This window comes from Rhinolophus sinicus, chromosome 16 (assembly GCF_057876585.1).
Source record: "Rhinolophus sinicus isolate RSI-liver-muscle chromosome 16, RSI-T2T, whole genome shotgun sequence".
Lineage (NCBI taxonomy): Eukaryota > Metazoa > Chordata > Mammalia > Chiroptera > Rhinolophidae > Rhinolophus > Rhinolophus sinicus.
Window position 1 is genome coordinate 3,644,551 of NC_142516.1, and position 12,983 is coordinate 3,657,533.

General features: G+C 52.6%; 1 protein-coding gene across 3 annotated transcripts in view; it reads left to right on the forward strand.

The window, feature by feature from the left end:
• The window catches only part of DDX31 (DEAD-box helicase 31), a 68,571-nt gene extending 56,506 nt beyond the window's left edge, over window positions 1–12,065 (forward strand). For 2 of the 3 annotated variants that reach the window (XM_019728907.3, XM_019728909.3), the window contains one exon: window positions 10,538–11,282. In XM_019728907.3, the coding sequence (XP_019584466.3) occupies window positions 10,538–10,712 (175 nt within the window). In that variant the 3' untranslated portion in view covers window positions 10,713–11,282. Of the gene's footprint in view, window positions 1–10,537 lie in introns of all 3 variants that reach the window. The other variant, XM_019728908.3, reaches the window with a different exon arrangement.
• Window positions 12,066–12,983: the final 918 nt, after the last annotated feature.

Consider the following 12,983-nt stretch of genomic DNA (forward strand, 5'->3'; position numbering starts at 1 on the left):
GTCACTGGGCCTCTAGAATGGCCCGCCTCTGATCCCCTGCGGCCGTCTGTACACAGGCAGTGGAGCCCCACACACACACCCGCTCTGCCCTTTCAGTGACGTCTCACTACTCTAATGACCCACGGCCCCATGTGGCCGGGCCATGCTGACCTCATCCGTTCTCTCCTCAGGGCCTTCCTTCTCCCAAGCCGGCCGTGGGCCTGGGCCTCCCCCTGCTCCTCTTTGTCTTTGGACCCCCGTCCGTCACTTCCACGGGGACATCTCTGAGCAGGTGGCCGCCCCACGCCTCTGCCCCTGCACCACCGCCACAGCAGTGCTACATCTGGTGGTGAAGGCAGTGTCCTCTCGAGTGTAGCCCAGGGTGGGAACTCTGCCTGGTTTTGCTCAGCACATCCCCTGCCCTCCCATAGTACCCGCAAACGCGAGGTGCTCAGGAAGTGTTCCGGAGTAGATGAACGGAAACTGAAAGCATTCTGAAATTCTGAGAGGAAGAGCACAAAAGGACAGAGAAAAGAAACTGTTCTGACACGAAAAGGAGGTAACTAACTGCCTGTGAAGGGTTTGTGAACCCAGCAAACGACAAGTCCTGCCAGGTGGGCGCTTGCCCTGCAGAGCCCCCCGTTCCATTCGTCAGCCAGTTTGCCCTGAGAGAGCACGCATGAGCAGAGTCCCCAGGAGGGACTGGGCCTCTTTTGTGTCCCCTGACGTCACAGGAGGAGGAGGCCCGGGGATGAGAACGTGGAGATGGCCTGGCTCAGGTCGGGGTCCCCACCCTGCCTGGGCTGGACCAGAGCAGATGTCAGGAGCAGGGTTGGGTCACTCGGCCTCAGCCTGACGACCAGAGGGAAACAGCTGGGACCCCGCTGGTAGCTCTGAGGACAGCTGTGTATGTGCTGTGAGTGGGGGAGTAAAATCTCTCAGAGGCTACCGGGGGGCTCTATAAAATACACTTGCCCGTGCCCCAAGCCAGGAGGCCTTGTTTTAGTAAAGTGAAATCATGAAGCGTGAGATGGACGTGATCGTGAACTTGACTATCAAATCTCAAAAGTCTAGACCCAGACTTAACCCCTGGGAACCTGAACGACTGTGGTCCTGAAAGAGTGGCCTCCTTGGCACAGGAGGCCAGTGAGGTGCTGGCTAAGTGTCCCCAGGCTTGTAGTGGGTTGGGATCAATAACACGTGGGCGTGGAGCCTGGGTGAGCTGCACAGGCTGTAGCCAAGCAGAGTCTCCTGGCCTCTGTCAGGGAAGGCAAGCTGGGAGCCCAGGAGGCCACACTGCATTATTTCTGGGACATCTGTAGGGACAGGAAGGGTTCTCTGGAGGGTGGCTGGGTCTGTCTGCTTGGAGAGCACACGGTACAGAGCAGTCACTCGGGAACTTAGTGAGTTCCTCATTGACGACTGAGTTCACCCGTTGCGTTGGGTTCCCTGGCAGCTCCACAGGGGGTGGCCGTGGGCACGGGCTGCGTAGCGGGCTCGCCCTTCCCTCTCCACCCACTCCTCCCCACGGTCAGGTGCTGTGAGCCCTGCCTTCCAGAGCCCTGCTTCCCTTACAGCTGCGCATGCAGCTTTTTGCACTTGGCCTTTTCCTTCTTCCACTATTTTCTTCCTATTTTTATCGCTCTGACACCATGCAATTACCAGCTTTCTGCCTCCTTGTGGAACAAACACACCCGCGTCCCCACCCAGCTAATGAGGCGATTAGAGGGGTCTCACAGTGACCCTGTGTTTCCTCCACACCTGGGTCACCTGCAGACGGTGGGAACCGTGGGGTGCGCTTTCAGTCAAGCAGTCGGGGCTAACAACAAAGAACGGGAACCCAGCCAGCCTCTCCTGGGAGGATGCTGGAGATGCCCACGCTCGCTGCTGGAGCCTTCCGAGCACAGGAGTCGGAAGACAGGGCTGGCCTGGACCGATGGCAGCACCAGATGAGGCTGTGCGACAGCAGCGTGCCCGGCTCTTTATTAGCCGGTCCCCGCGCGGGGCCCTTCCGGTCACCACCGTGCTACACAGTGTAGCTTTAGTCCGAAACCCCTCTTGTCTCAGAGCCCGCTGCTCATTGTCCTCGAGCGTCATCACGTTCCTTGGGCTCCTTTCTGAGTAGGATGTCCCCAGCCCTCCACACGCGACTTGAGTGATGCCAGAGCCTGTGCATCTGGCCGTGAACTGTACGAAATGATTCCAGGTATTCACATGTCATCTTCATTCCGAGGCCCTGATGTCTGAAAGGGAGAGTAATGTCTTAACTACTTAATAGTCCAGAAGGCTGCGTCCTGGAGTGATAGTGTGTGGCTCTCTGCGTGTTAGTGGTGGTGGTGGCAGCAGCGTCTCTCCTGGGGGCTTGTGTGAGCCCTCAGCTGTGCTGAGTCCGTATGCATTATCTCATTGAGACTTCCTCAGGTCCCTGTGACCAAGGAGGGTCTTGCAGTAACCAGTGAGGAAGTGGGCATTGCCCGGTCATGTGGCCCTGAGTCTGGGAGACCCCGGAGCCCACTCTCCTAACTCTCGTCTGCCTCCTGGCATACCGCTTTTGGGAGCTTCCGGTTTCTCGAATCAGTATCAGCCAAAGCAACCGTATATGAACCCTGTTAAAGATGTTTTTCTATGTGGAGAGAGTTCTTCGTAACTGAAAAAGTGGGCTTAAAGCAGGACGTAGCCTGGGTGGAAGAATTTGATTTGAAACCATCAGTACGTTGTAGAACTTCATGTTCCTGGGGCACGATCTCGGAAGAGCTTCGAGAAGAGACGACTGCACGCAAGATCTGGATGCGACTCCTCTCGTTTTCTTCCAAGTCTAGAGGTAGCGGGGGGCGGTGGGGGTGGAGGAAGCATGGGCCTGGGCCTGGAGTAGGGCGTTCCCCAGCTCGATGCCAGCCCTGGCACTCAGCAGCAGCTCAGCTGTGAAGGCGGGTAGGGGAGGGTCATGTCAGGAAAGACAGTGAACACGTAGCACTGGGCACGGTGGTCGTTAGAAATGCTGTTTCTTCCACCCCGTCCCACTTCCTCTCTGAGTCTGTAGGTAACAAGTGAAGGCTTCATACACTGTCCCCTGAATGCTTCTGCCCCGGCTGACTTCGTGGGTCGTCTGTACAGCCTCTGCTTCAGGCCTCCCAGCAGTGGGGGTGAGGGGGGCTCCCCACTTCCAGAGCAGACCCCAATGGCTAGAGCTCCTGAAAATGAGCCCAGAGGGACTACTTTCATTTTTCACCCTTTGGTCATATTTCCACTCTTTGGTCTCTGTGAGCTTCAGATGCTGAATGTGCATGGTTTGCTGAATGTGCATGGTTTGCGAACATAAACATACAAAGCGATGTTGTCATTGATCAGAGCAGTCCCTGGTCCACGTGACCACACGTCTGCTTCCTGGTGGTGCTGTCTGGTGGTGCGCCTTCCCCTCCGCCTTTCCCCTCGTCCGTAGTGTTGATAAGAGTTAACATTTAATGCGTGCCTTCGCCACAGGCACCGTGAAAAGCGCTTTGATTCATTAGCTCATCTAATCCTTTTGTGGTGAGCCGGCTGGCACTGGGAGAAGCAGGCACCTTGGCCAGACGGGAGGAGTTGCAGGGCTTACGGGACGGCGCCAGGCTCCTCCCCGCCCCCAGGGGCCAGCTTTGCCCAGGGTGCCTGTGCCTCCCAAGCTGTCCACCCAGCACCTCCAGCTGTGCCTGGGCACAGTCCACTGTCTGGATGGCTTGTCTCAGCCCAGCTTCTCCTCAAAACCTGGTTCGTAAAACTAACCAGACTTACAGAAGGGACTGAGCAGCGCAGAACGGGCGGTGAGCTCGTGAGCACAGCTCGTGGTGCTGGCAGGGCTCACGGCCGCCAGGCTCTCGGCTGCCCCACGCGTCGCCTCCCCGGTCGTCCCCGTCATCACTACGCCATCCCTCCTCACCCAGGCCTCCCGGATCCACAGCCGCTTCTTGCATGGTTGGCGGCGGAGTCACCCTGCGGCTCGGCTTGTTCTCGTCATCTCAGCCCCTGCCTGTTTGCCCGCCTGCTCATCAAACCCCCCTCCTCCCACCAGCCAGCATGACCTTGCAGGTGCCCCCGTGCACTTTCCACTGAGGACTGTCCTCTTGGCCTGTTAGGGTGCTGTGGGGGTTCTGTCACCCGGTGTGTCAGCTGTCCCGGCAGACTTCTTTTCTTCTGCAAGTGTGATAAATATGCCTCGTAAAATCACCCTGGTTGTCAAAAAATCGTGTCCAACAGGACAGGCCCAGGGGCTGAGCTCGGGTTCAGTGCTGGGATTCTGCCCCGAGCTTGTCCATCTCAGTCCGGTGTCTGAGGATGTGATCAGACCAGTTAGATACACTTGTCTCCATGTCCACCTTGTGTCTGGCCAGCTTAGCAGTGATGGCTAATGTCTGCACAGAGCATCAGAATTTATAAAGCTCTCCCACCTGCTCCAGGCACTTTACCCTCAAACTGTCCCAGTACCTGTGTGGAGGCCCTTTGACACGTGAGGAAGTGAAGGTCATTGGGACTCCAGCCATGCTCATCAGAATTCGGGTACCCCACCCCGCCCAGCACTGCCACCCTGCTGGGGACACCCAGGCCGAAGTCGCGACAGAACTGCCGCCCAAGTTTCTGGCACTTGGGCTAAGGACTCTCAAAGTCCCCACCCCGTCCGGGATTTAGCGTCAGCTCTTCAGTTGCAGACTTCGGCCGTCTCTAAACACTTTCTCTGTCCTCCCTTCTGTTGTACGTGCCTTTCCAGGCAGCAAATCATGGCGTCCGTGTTGATCGCCTATGACCTGTGCAGCCTGGCAGCGTGCCCGCCTCGGCCCGAGGCTCAGAGCTCGTTTCTGCTCTTCCCTGGGTCTGGTTCTTGCGTGTGAGGCGGACACCCACTTTGTATCAGTCTCTCAGGAATCGTGCCTTAGCATCCACTGCCACAGCAGGGCTCACCTGGGATGGGGTGTGTCCTGGGGCCCGGGGCTTTACAGAAGCTACAGTTGGTTTGCTCCTCAGAACGCACAGCAGGCAGCCCTGAAGCGGCCAGCCCGCCAGCTGCACATCTGCACTAACAGAATGCAGAGGGTAAGAGTCTTGGAACAGTTGCTTTTCCTTCAGTGACTGGAAAAGGCTTGGTGGCCGTTCTCCTTCGGTAGCTAAATGACCGTCCCACACCAGCTGACTCTTTACCTGAACTAGTTTGTGGTTTCAGAGAGACTGCATGTCAGAGTCTCCCTGAAGTTGTTTGTTACTCTTACTGTCACCTGAGAGCCACCAAAACCCCACTCAGACATTGCTGCCTTTTCCTCATCCATAGGAGCACGAGGCAGGAGTGAGGCAGCCTCCAGCCATCCGACCTCGGCATTGTCTCCTGCCGACCACTCAGAACCCAGGCTCTCCTTCTAGTCTGGGGGCTGCCTTTCCCTGCAGAGTCCTTCGGGGCCTCCCTGTGGCCCTGGGTCATTTGCTTACAAGCAGAATCTTTCAGACTAGAGAAGTAAATACCCTTTATCAGTCCTCTGTCTGTCTTGTTTTAATGATACCACAAGAAAAAAAAGTCCTTCACAACTGAAAGCTAAAGGCAAGATGTTTTTGATAGGTAAAACGTAAAATATTAGGGCAAAATTCTACCTTTTAATTTTTTTTTCCTAAAATGAATATACTGTTTCTGATTATAGAAATAATAGCATGTTCATTGTAAAAATTCAGGAAATAGACAAGTGCTTAAAAATCACCCGTAAGCCCACAATGCAAGTTAACCTTGATTCACATTTTTTATATCCTTCAGTCTTTTCTGCAGGTATCCATATATGGATTTTGTGTGTGTGTATAATGAGCTTGAACAAGTCATCATCATTTAAACGGTTTTCTCACTTATCTACTATTACTTTTAAGATGTACTTTATCAGGGGTTCCAGAAGTCTTCAGAATTTGAGGTAATGTGAACATTGTTCTTGTACTAAAAATACTTCATGCACGGAACTTGCTCCTTGTTTTGGTAAAAACTTACAGCACAGTGGTTAAATCAATTCCTGGGCTCACATTCCAGCTCTTCCGTTTTCAGTGTGTGACTTTAAACATGCCACCTAAGCTCTCTGTGCCTTGGTTTCTTCACCAGTAAAGTGGGGATACTGGTGGTACCTGTTTCCCAGAGTTGTTGGAGAAGTAAATGAGTTAAAGAAGTAAATCAGGTGCTTCAAACAGTACCCGACATACATTAAGTGATGTGTGTTAGTAATGTAATCATTAAAGTCGCATAGCCAGTTTGAATGGCTCTGATGTGACCTGTTTTATATCTGAATCCCTTAACAACCCCTGTAATTAGTATTTGCTTAAATATTGTTTGACTATATTATCCTGGTAGAACCCACTAATGTTTGGTGCCAATATCATCATCACCAACTCTTTAAACATAGCCTGCAGGAAGTGTTCTAAAAGTCTGCCGGGATGTTCGGAGGTGCGTTTCAAGTCCTTGGGGAAAAGATTTACTGTTCAGTGACTGTCTTGGATAAGTGGATAACTCTTAGGAAGAAATAATTAAATTCTCTGCGTCCTGCCAGAAACCAAAATAAAATCTGGGTGGAATTAAAGCAATAGCAGACCCAGAAAACATAGTTGGATATTTTTTAAATGCTCGGATGCAGAAGGCTTTTCTAAGCATGACCCTAAAGCCATAAAACAAAATAAAATGTTGATAGACTGGACAATACAGAAATAAAATAAGACAAAATAAAATAATGCTGTGCTGAAAAAGAATGCCATTGACACAGCCGGTGTTAGAAGGCGTTTGCCTGGGACACTCTGTGAACTCATGGATGGAGTTGGGAGAAGGCCCTGAGGTGCTCTTCTCCAGTGGTCATCCCAGCAGGTATATTGATTTCCTAATTAGGCTGTGATTTCTCCTTATTGGCAGTGAAAGTGGCACCTGCCAGTCCTGCTGGGTAATCCAGCCTGGTAACTGAGGGGGATTACTCTGCCTTCACTACAAGGGAGTTCCCTGTGGTTAGATAAACTGATCTGTTGCCTGGTAACTCCGGCCTGGGTCTGGTGGATGCTCAGGAAGCCCATCCGAGAGGGGTTTGGGTATTTGGAGGGCAAGGAGGGTAAGGAAGTTGGCACGTCCCTAGGAGAACTGCAGCTTGGCAGGAGAAGGAATCGAGCCCACATGTGCCCATTGCGTGCTTGGGTTTAGAACGTTTCATCTTCCATCTGTACTTGGCCTTTCCAGCACTGGGCCTCAGAACAAAGGAAAACAGACAGTGAGCTGGCCAAGGGAGAGGTGGGTCCCACTGGGGTGGCTGCTGTGACAGCAGGGAAACCCCTGCAGGGTTCGCCCAAGGCTCCCTGGTAGGTGGTCTCTGGACCACCAAGAGCCTCGGAGTTTGGGTTTGGGTCCCACGTTGAAAGTACTGTTGACCCTGGGACAACTCAGGCTTGAACTGCGGGGGTCCACTGATAGGGGGTTCCTTGTATAAGGAGACCCTCGTAGTTCACACCTGTGGTGTTCAGGGCACAGCTGTGTTGCCATCCGTGGTTGGGACACATAATGCCAAGCGAGGGCTAAGTTCAACTGCTTGGCTGGTCGGCGCCCCTCACCGCCCGTTGTTGAAGGGTCAACTGTACGTTGACTAGACTAAAACAGGCGGGACATTTTGAGATCATAACCTCAGGGTAGGCCAGACCCTCTCCAAGATCTGCTTTCTGACACATCCGCTCCCCCAGGGTGACTTGAAGATCCTTAGGCCACATCCTGTGCAGGCGACACACCCACAAGTCACCTTCCCCACCCAGACCCAGCTGTGCTTGTCTGGGGAGGGACCGGTTCTGTGTCACTGGGAAGGGGACCCACTCGGAAGGGGACCGAGTGGTGTGTGTCTGAGTGCATGCCTGCACGTCACACACGTTGGTAGGGTCTGTGACACCGTCTCTTCCACTGTGTCCTGTGGACCCAGTCTGCGGACACTGGCACTCTGCCTGCCGGCGCCTTCGGCTGGAAGTGCCACCGCACAGCCCATGCTAACTCTGTCGGCCCTGAGTGTACTGATGACCCAAATAAGATTCTGGGTACTTATTTTGCTTTCGCTGTGACAGGAGCAATCATTGGAGCGGTGGCACTTATGCTGGGGAGGCTATTATGACTGAGATTTTGCATATTTTGAAACTCTGGTTGTTGCATTTAAAATGATACACATTGTGAGTCCCTGGCTTCAAACAGGGGAAAGAAAAAGCATTGTTTCCTGTCAGAACCTTTCCACTCTGCCTGTCATGTCACCCAACTAAAAATAAACTGCAAGCACAGGACTGGCAGCCTTCAGCTTGTAGCAAGTTCAGTGCTCCCAGCTGCAGGCCTGTCTCCTGCCGCCTCACGCCACACCCTGCCCCTCAAGGCGGGACCTCCACCAGGCACATGGTGCACACGGTCCACATGGGGCAGGGCCTGGGGACTTGGGATCACTGCCCCTGGGAAAGGGGGATGGATCAGGGGAGCCCTGGCCCAGCTGTCAAGGGCCTCAGAGCCAGTGTCCTGGCTCCTGGGTGCCGGCTCTGGACCTCAGTTTCCTCATTTTTAACCAGGATTGACTGCAATCCACATGCCAGTCACCAGCTAACTTTCTGAATCCTTACACAACCCGGTGAGCTTTGTTGTGTCGTCCCCATCTTTCAGTGGGGACACTACAAAGACTGAGGCACCCGTTTTGTGTCATTCAGCTAATGAGTGACAGAGCCACGTTCCCGCCCAGGCATTTCCTCCACCCGTCAGCTCTCCCTTCTCCCCCTCGCTCCTTACTCCTCTGTCATCTGGCTTCTGCCCCCATCGTCCCACTGAAGCATTCCTGTGAGACCACAAAGGATTCCTCCATGTTAAATCGGGTCATTTGTCACCCTTGGTCCTGCTGGGCCTTCCCGTCACGCCTGATTGTCCCATCCTGGTAGGAAGAGCATCGGACCTGAGTCCATCTGACCTGTTTGCATCCTGCCTTCTGCACTGATGAGCTGCGTGGTCTTGGGCAAGTCACCTCCCCTCTGTTTCTTTGTCTGTAAAATGAATACGATCACCTTACCCGCCTCATCGAGCAGAGATTGTGAGAGATGACATCGAACCCCCCAAAAGTGCTTCCCTGTGTATTTCTAATGTTCTCAGTCAGTCGTGTCCCTGACACACAGACACCCTCATTATAAACTCCTAGCCCTTCCCTTTTAGGTCCTAATTATCCCCTTACCACAAGTCTTCCGTTTTCCCAGCAGAGGTTGACTTTGCGTTTGTCCCTGTGTCGCAGGGGGAACCACTGTCTGTAACACAGGTTTAGCTGCACGATGGCTCGAACCCGGCTCTCTGGAGTGTGATCATAAGTAGGTGTGGTTGCACTGCTTCCAGCGGATTCTACAACCCCAGCTTAATTCTGTTTTTAATTTGGGGTTTTAAAGGAGTTCTGTGATATTTACTTTGACCACAAGTTTAGTCCCATTTTCCTCTGAGTGGTACAGCAGAGAATGTCGTCGGTGCAAGCAGCCAAGGGCAGTATCTGCCTTCTGTAAGAAGCCGGAGAACTGTTACTGGACACACCGCCCTTCGGTGCTGAGGACTTGCCAGCACAGCAGTATGGTTTAGTGTTAAAGGCGCTCTTGTTGTTTTGATTCAAGTCCTGTCTATGAAACATTATTTTACTCTTCATTTCGTAATCATTTCTCCTGGGTATGGGAAACTTCTGCACCTCTCCCCCCACTGATCTTCTGATCAAATGGTAAGGTCTTTCAAGATCAGGCGTACCTCGTTTCATTGTGCCTCGCTTTAGGGTGCTTTACTGGCGTGTGTTTTGCATACTGAAGGCAAGCCCCTCCACCAGCAAAAAGGTCACGACCCACTTCGTCACGGTGGCCTGGAACCCAACCCTCTGTGTCTCTGGGGTCTGCCGGCCCTAGGACTCAACACCTGAAATTGCTCCTCAGCCTTTGGCGTGTTCCGTGGGATCGGGTGGGGGGCGCCCTCTGAGGCCCCGGAGAGCTGCAGTCTGGCCCTGGCTGTCTGCACACCCCCCAGGCTTGGCGTCTCGTGGGGTCAGGAATATTTACCAGTCTCTTCAGTCAGTAAACGGGTGTCTGCGACCGACACCCCGGCCCTCAGAGTGTGGCCCCTGGCAGCCAGGCACTGCCCAGTCCCCAGGAGGTGGCCCAGGCTTGGAACTGTGCGGGCTACAAACTGCTGAGGCTTTGGCTCTGAGTGCGCTTGAGTCCCAAGGCGGGTTTTTCCCCATCCTTCGGGAAACGGCTGCATCATACACCTCATTTGCCGTCAGAGTGTGTGTGTGTATCATTCTTTCTTTTCCATGAAAACAACACAGAACAAAGCCTCACTTTTAAAAATGCCGTGATATTTTGTCACCATTATGAAAATCTGTCAGTGCCCTACCTAATCTTCTGGTGCATAGACTATCAAAACAAGCACTATTGAACGGGTTGTACTTCTGTTAATACAAAAATGTCAGTTCCACAGGCTCGGAACCAGCTGCTCTCAGCCTCTTTCCAAGTGGAGAGAAAAAAATAATAAAGTTTCTTTTCCCCCTCTGCTGTTACTGTTCTTCAGGCCTGACCTTCATAAGAAGACCCAGAGTAAACACCGCCTTGCTGAAATCTTGCGTTCGGAATACTCAAGTGGGATGGAGGCCAGCGTCGCCAAGGTCAAAAAGCAAAACAAACATGCCGAGCCGGGAGCCGGGCAGCCAGCCGCGCGCCCAGCCTGGGCCGTGGGAAAAAAATGAAAACGCTCTCCGTGAAAGAGAAAAACCCAGAAAGGCTTCCCGAAGGACAAACCTTCCCAGAAAGTTTTTTTTTTTAACTCTGCCTCCGCAGTCCTGGGCCTCAAACTGGGCCTGGAGGCCCTGGTGGCACTGGGCTGGTGTCCTGTACTTGCCAGAGGAGCTGTGTAAGACGTACCTGTGCCGCCTTTGCCTGAAGACTGTCCCAGAGACCAAGCAGCCACAGCCCTTCTCTCTCGTGGGGAGGGAACGGGGCTGGGGGGCAGCAAGTATTGATTAGCCAGTTACCCTGCCTCTTACCACAAGATACCGGATATCTTGTGTTTATTCCATCAGTGCCCACACTTACCCCTAGATCAGACGGGGCCCCACGACTTCATGTGGAAGCCTTGTCCTGGCGTCAGCCGGGAAGGTTTGGACCCTGCCTCAGAACACTGGCCTGAAGAAGTGCCACCACTTCTAGTTCAGCCTGCCCCATCAGCACCTGTGTTGTTGGCATGAATTTTGTAAAATGAGATGTTAAAATCTGGATCTGAATTGGTAAAAGAAGCGAAAAAAGAATTTCTCAGCTCACTTTCTCGATGTCTAGGAGCTTTGTGAGAGGGCCCAGAGGAGGGGTTCAGGGCGAGCCCAGGGTGCCCGCAGGTCAGCCCTTTCTAGTTTGTCCCAGGCTCCCTGACTTCTGTCACATTCACATGCGTTGCGCACTCCCTCCTGTCCATGGAAAACTTACTCTCTCAGGGCTAATTGATTTATTGTTGCCTCTTTATTATTTGCTTTTGAAGTCAAAAGGCACCAGTGTCCTGAGCTTTTCCTCCCATCGAATCCCATCTTGTCTCCAAGAAAGGTCTGGGGTCTTTATACTGTGGCCCAGGCTACAGCTGCCCCTCCCCCATTGTGTTTTCTGGGAGGTTTGAAAGGGGACCCCCAGGGTGTATTGATTTCCCAATAAATGTAAGATTTGGACACGGGTAACAGCAGAGGGGTCCGGAGGGGAGAGGGGGAGAGCTGCAGTACCTCTGTTCTCTTTCTCTCCCACTCTCAGTTTCCCCCCTCCTTCTAATTCCTGGAATGTGTGTGCAGAGGATCCTGAGAGCTGCAAGGTGGGCCATTCTGTGGGGACCGTGGAGGGTCAGCATCCTTACCTCTGTCCCTCTCTGTTGGGCTTCAGGCAAGCGTCCATGGGACGCCTGCACCCAGAAGGGAGGGCCGGGCCCCTGTGTGAGTCCGGTAGGCATGAGCCTCCGCAGGAGGGAAACTGTGACCTTCCCCAGCTGGCTGTCACACATACGAATTAATAGGGATGGTTGGTGAAATTTGTAATAATAATAAAATCCGCAGCACATGTCATACTGACTTGGGGCAAATCTGCCACCTTTCTTCTGTTTTGATGTATGATGGTTCACATGATTTGGATGGGAAAAGGACGGATCAAACTGTAGAGACAAAACCCAGCTGTGTGAGAAACAGGATTAACGCCAGTGACTGGGGATGATCAAAGAGAAACCCTACTTTTTTTCCATTAAAGGGTGAGTCTGAAGACTTGTGCATTCCTGGGGGGAGAAGTGCTAGAACCGTGCGAAGTGTGTAAGTGACTCCAATTCCGAGATCAAAACTTACACTTAATTTGCCAGCACTTACGTGAGGGTTTCTTGTCGTAGTAAAACCAATATATTACCCCAGTTAATAAAGAAACACGGATTTAGCAGATTTAGGGTTAATATTATCTAAATTTAAATAACTTTAAAATAAATCTCTTCCTCTCTGATTATGGCTCTTGACAGATTATACATTTGAGGCATCAATTAGGCAAAGATTTAGCCTAATTCCACTGTCCATATTCTAATTTGGTGTGTATTTTCAATCGTGCCTTTTTTTTTCTCCTAATTTCCCAAACTTGCCTCTTTTCTGTGTCATAAACCTGATCTCCACCTGTAAAGTCACCGAGAATTTGGCCATCTCGTGGACTCTTGCAGCCTACAGCTTTTTTCGCTCGTGGGCCTGTAGAATGCTTTTTTGAACGCCAGCCGTCTTCCTGTCTGTAACCCTTAGTGGTCGCACGTCTTCACAGGGGCCCCCATTCTCACGCACCGAAGGGCACAGAGCCCTGGGCGACTGATTAAGTCAGTGCTGATGCAATGCGACCGGCATGTTCCTCTCAGCGCCGAGAGCCCAGCAAATCTCAGCGAAGGGCGGTTCGACAAAGCCCACTCCATTTCTTTGATTTTTTACCCCCCTGTAGTGAAGGGAGGAGAAATTTGGGGGGTAAACGAG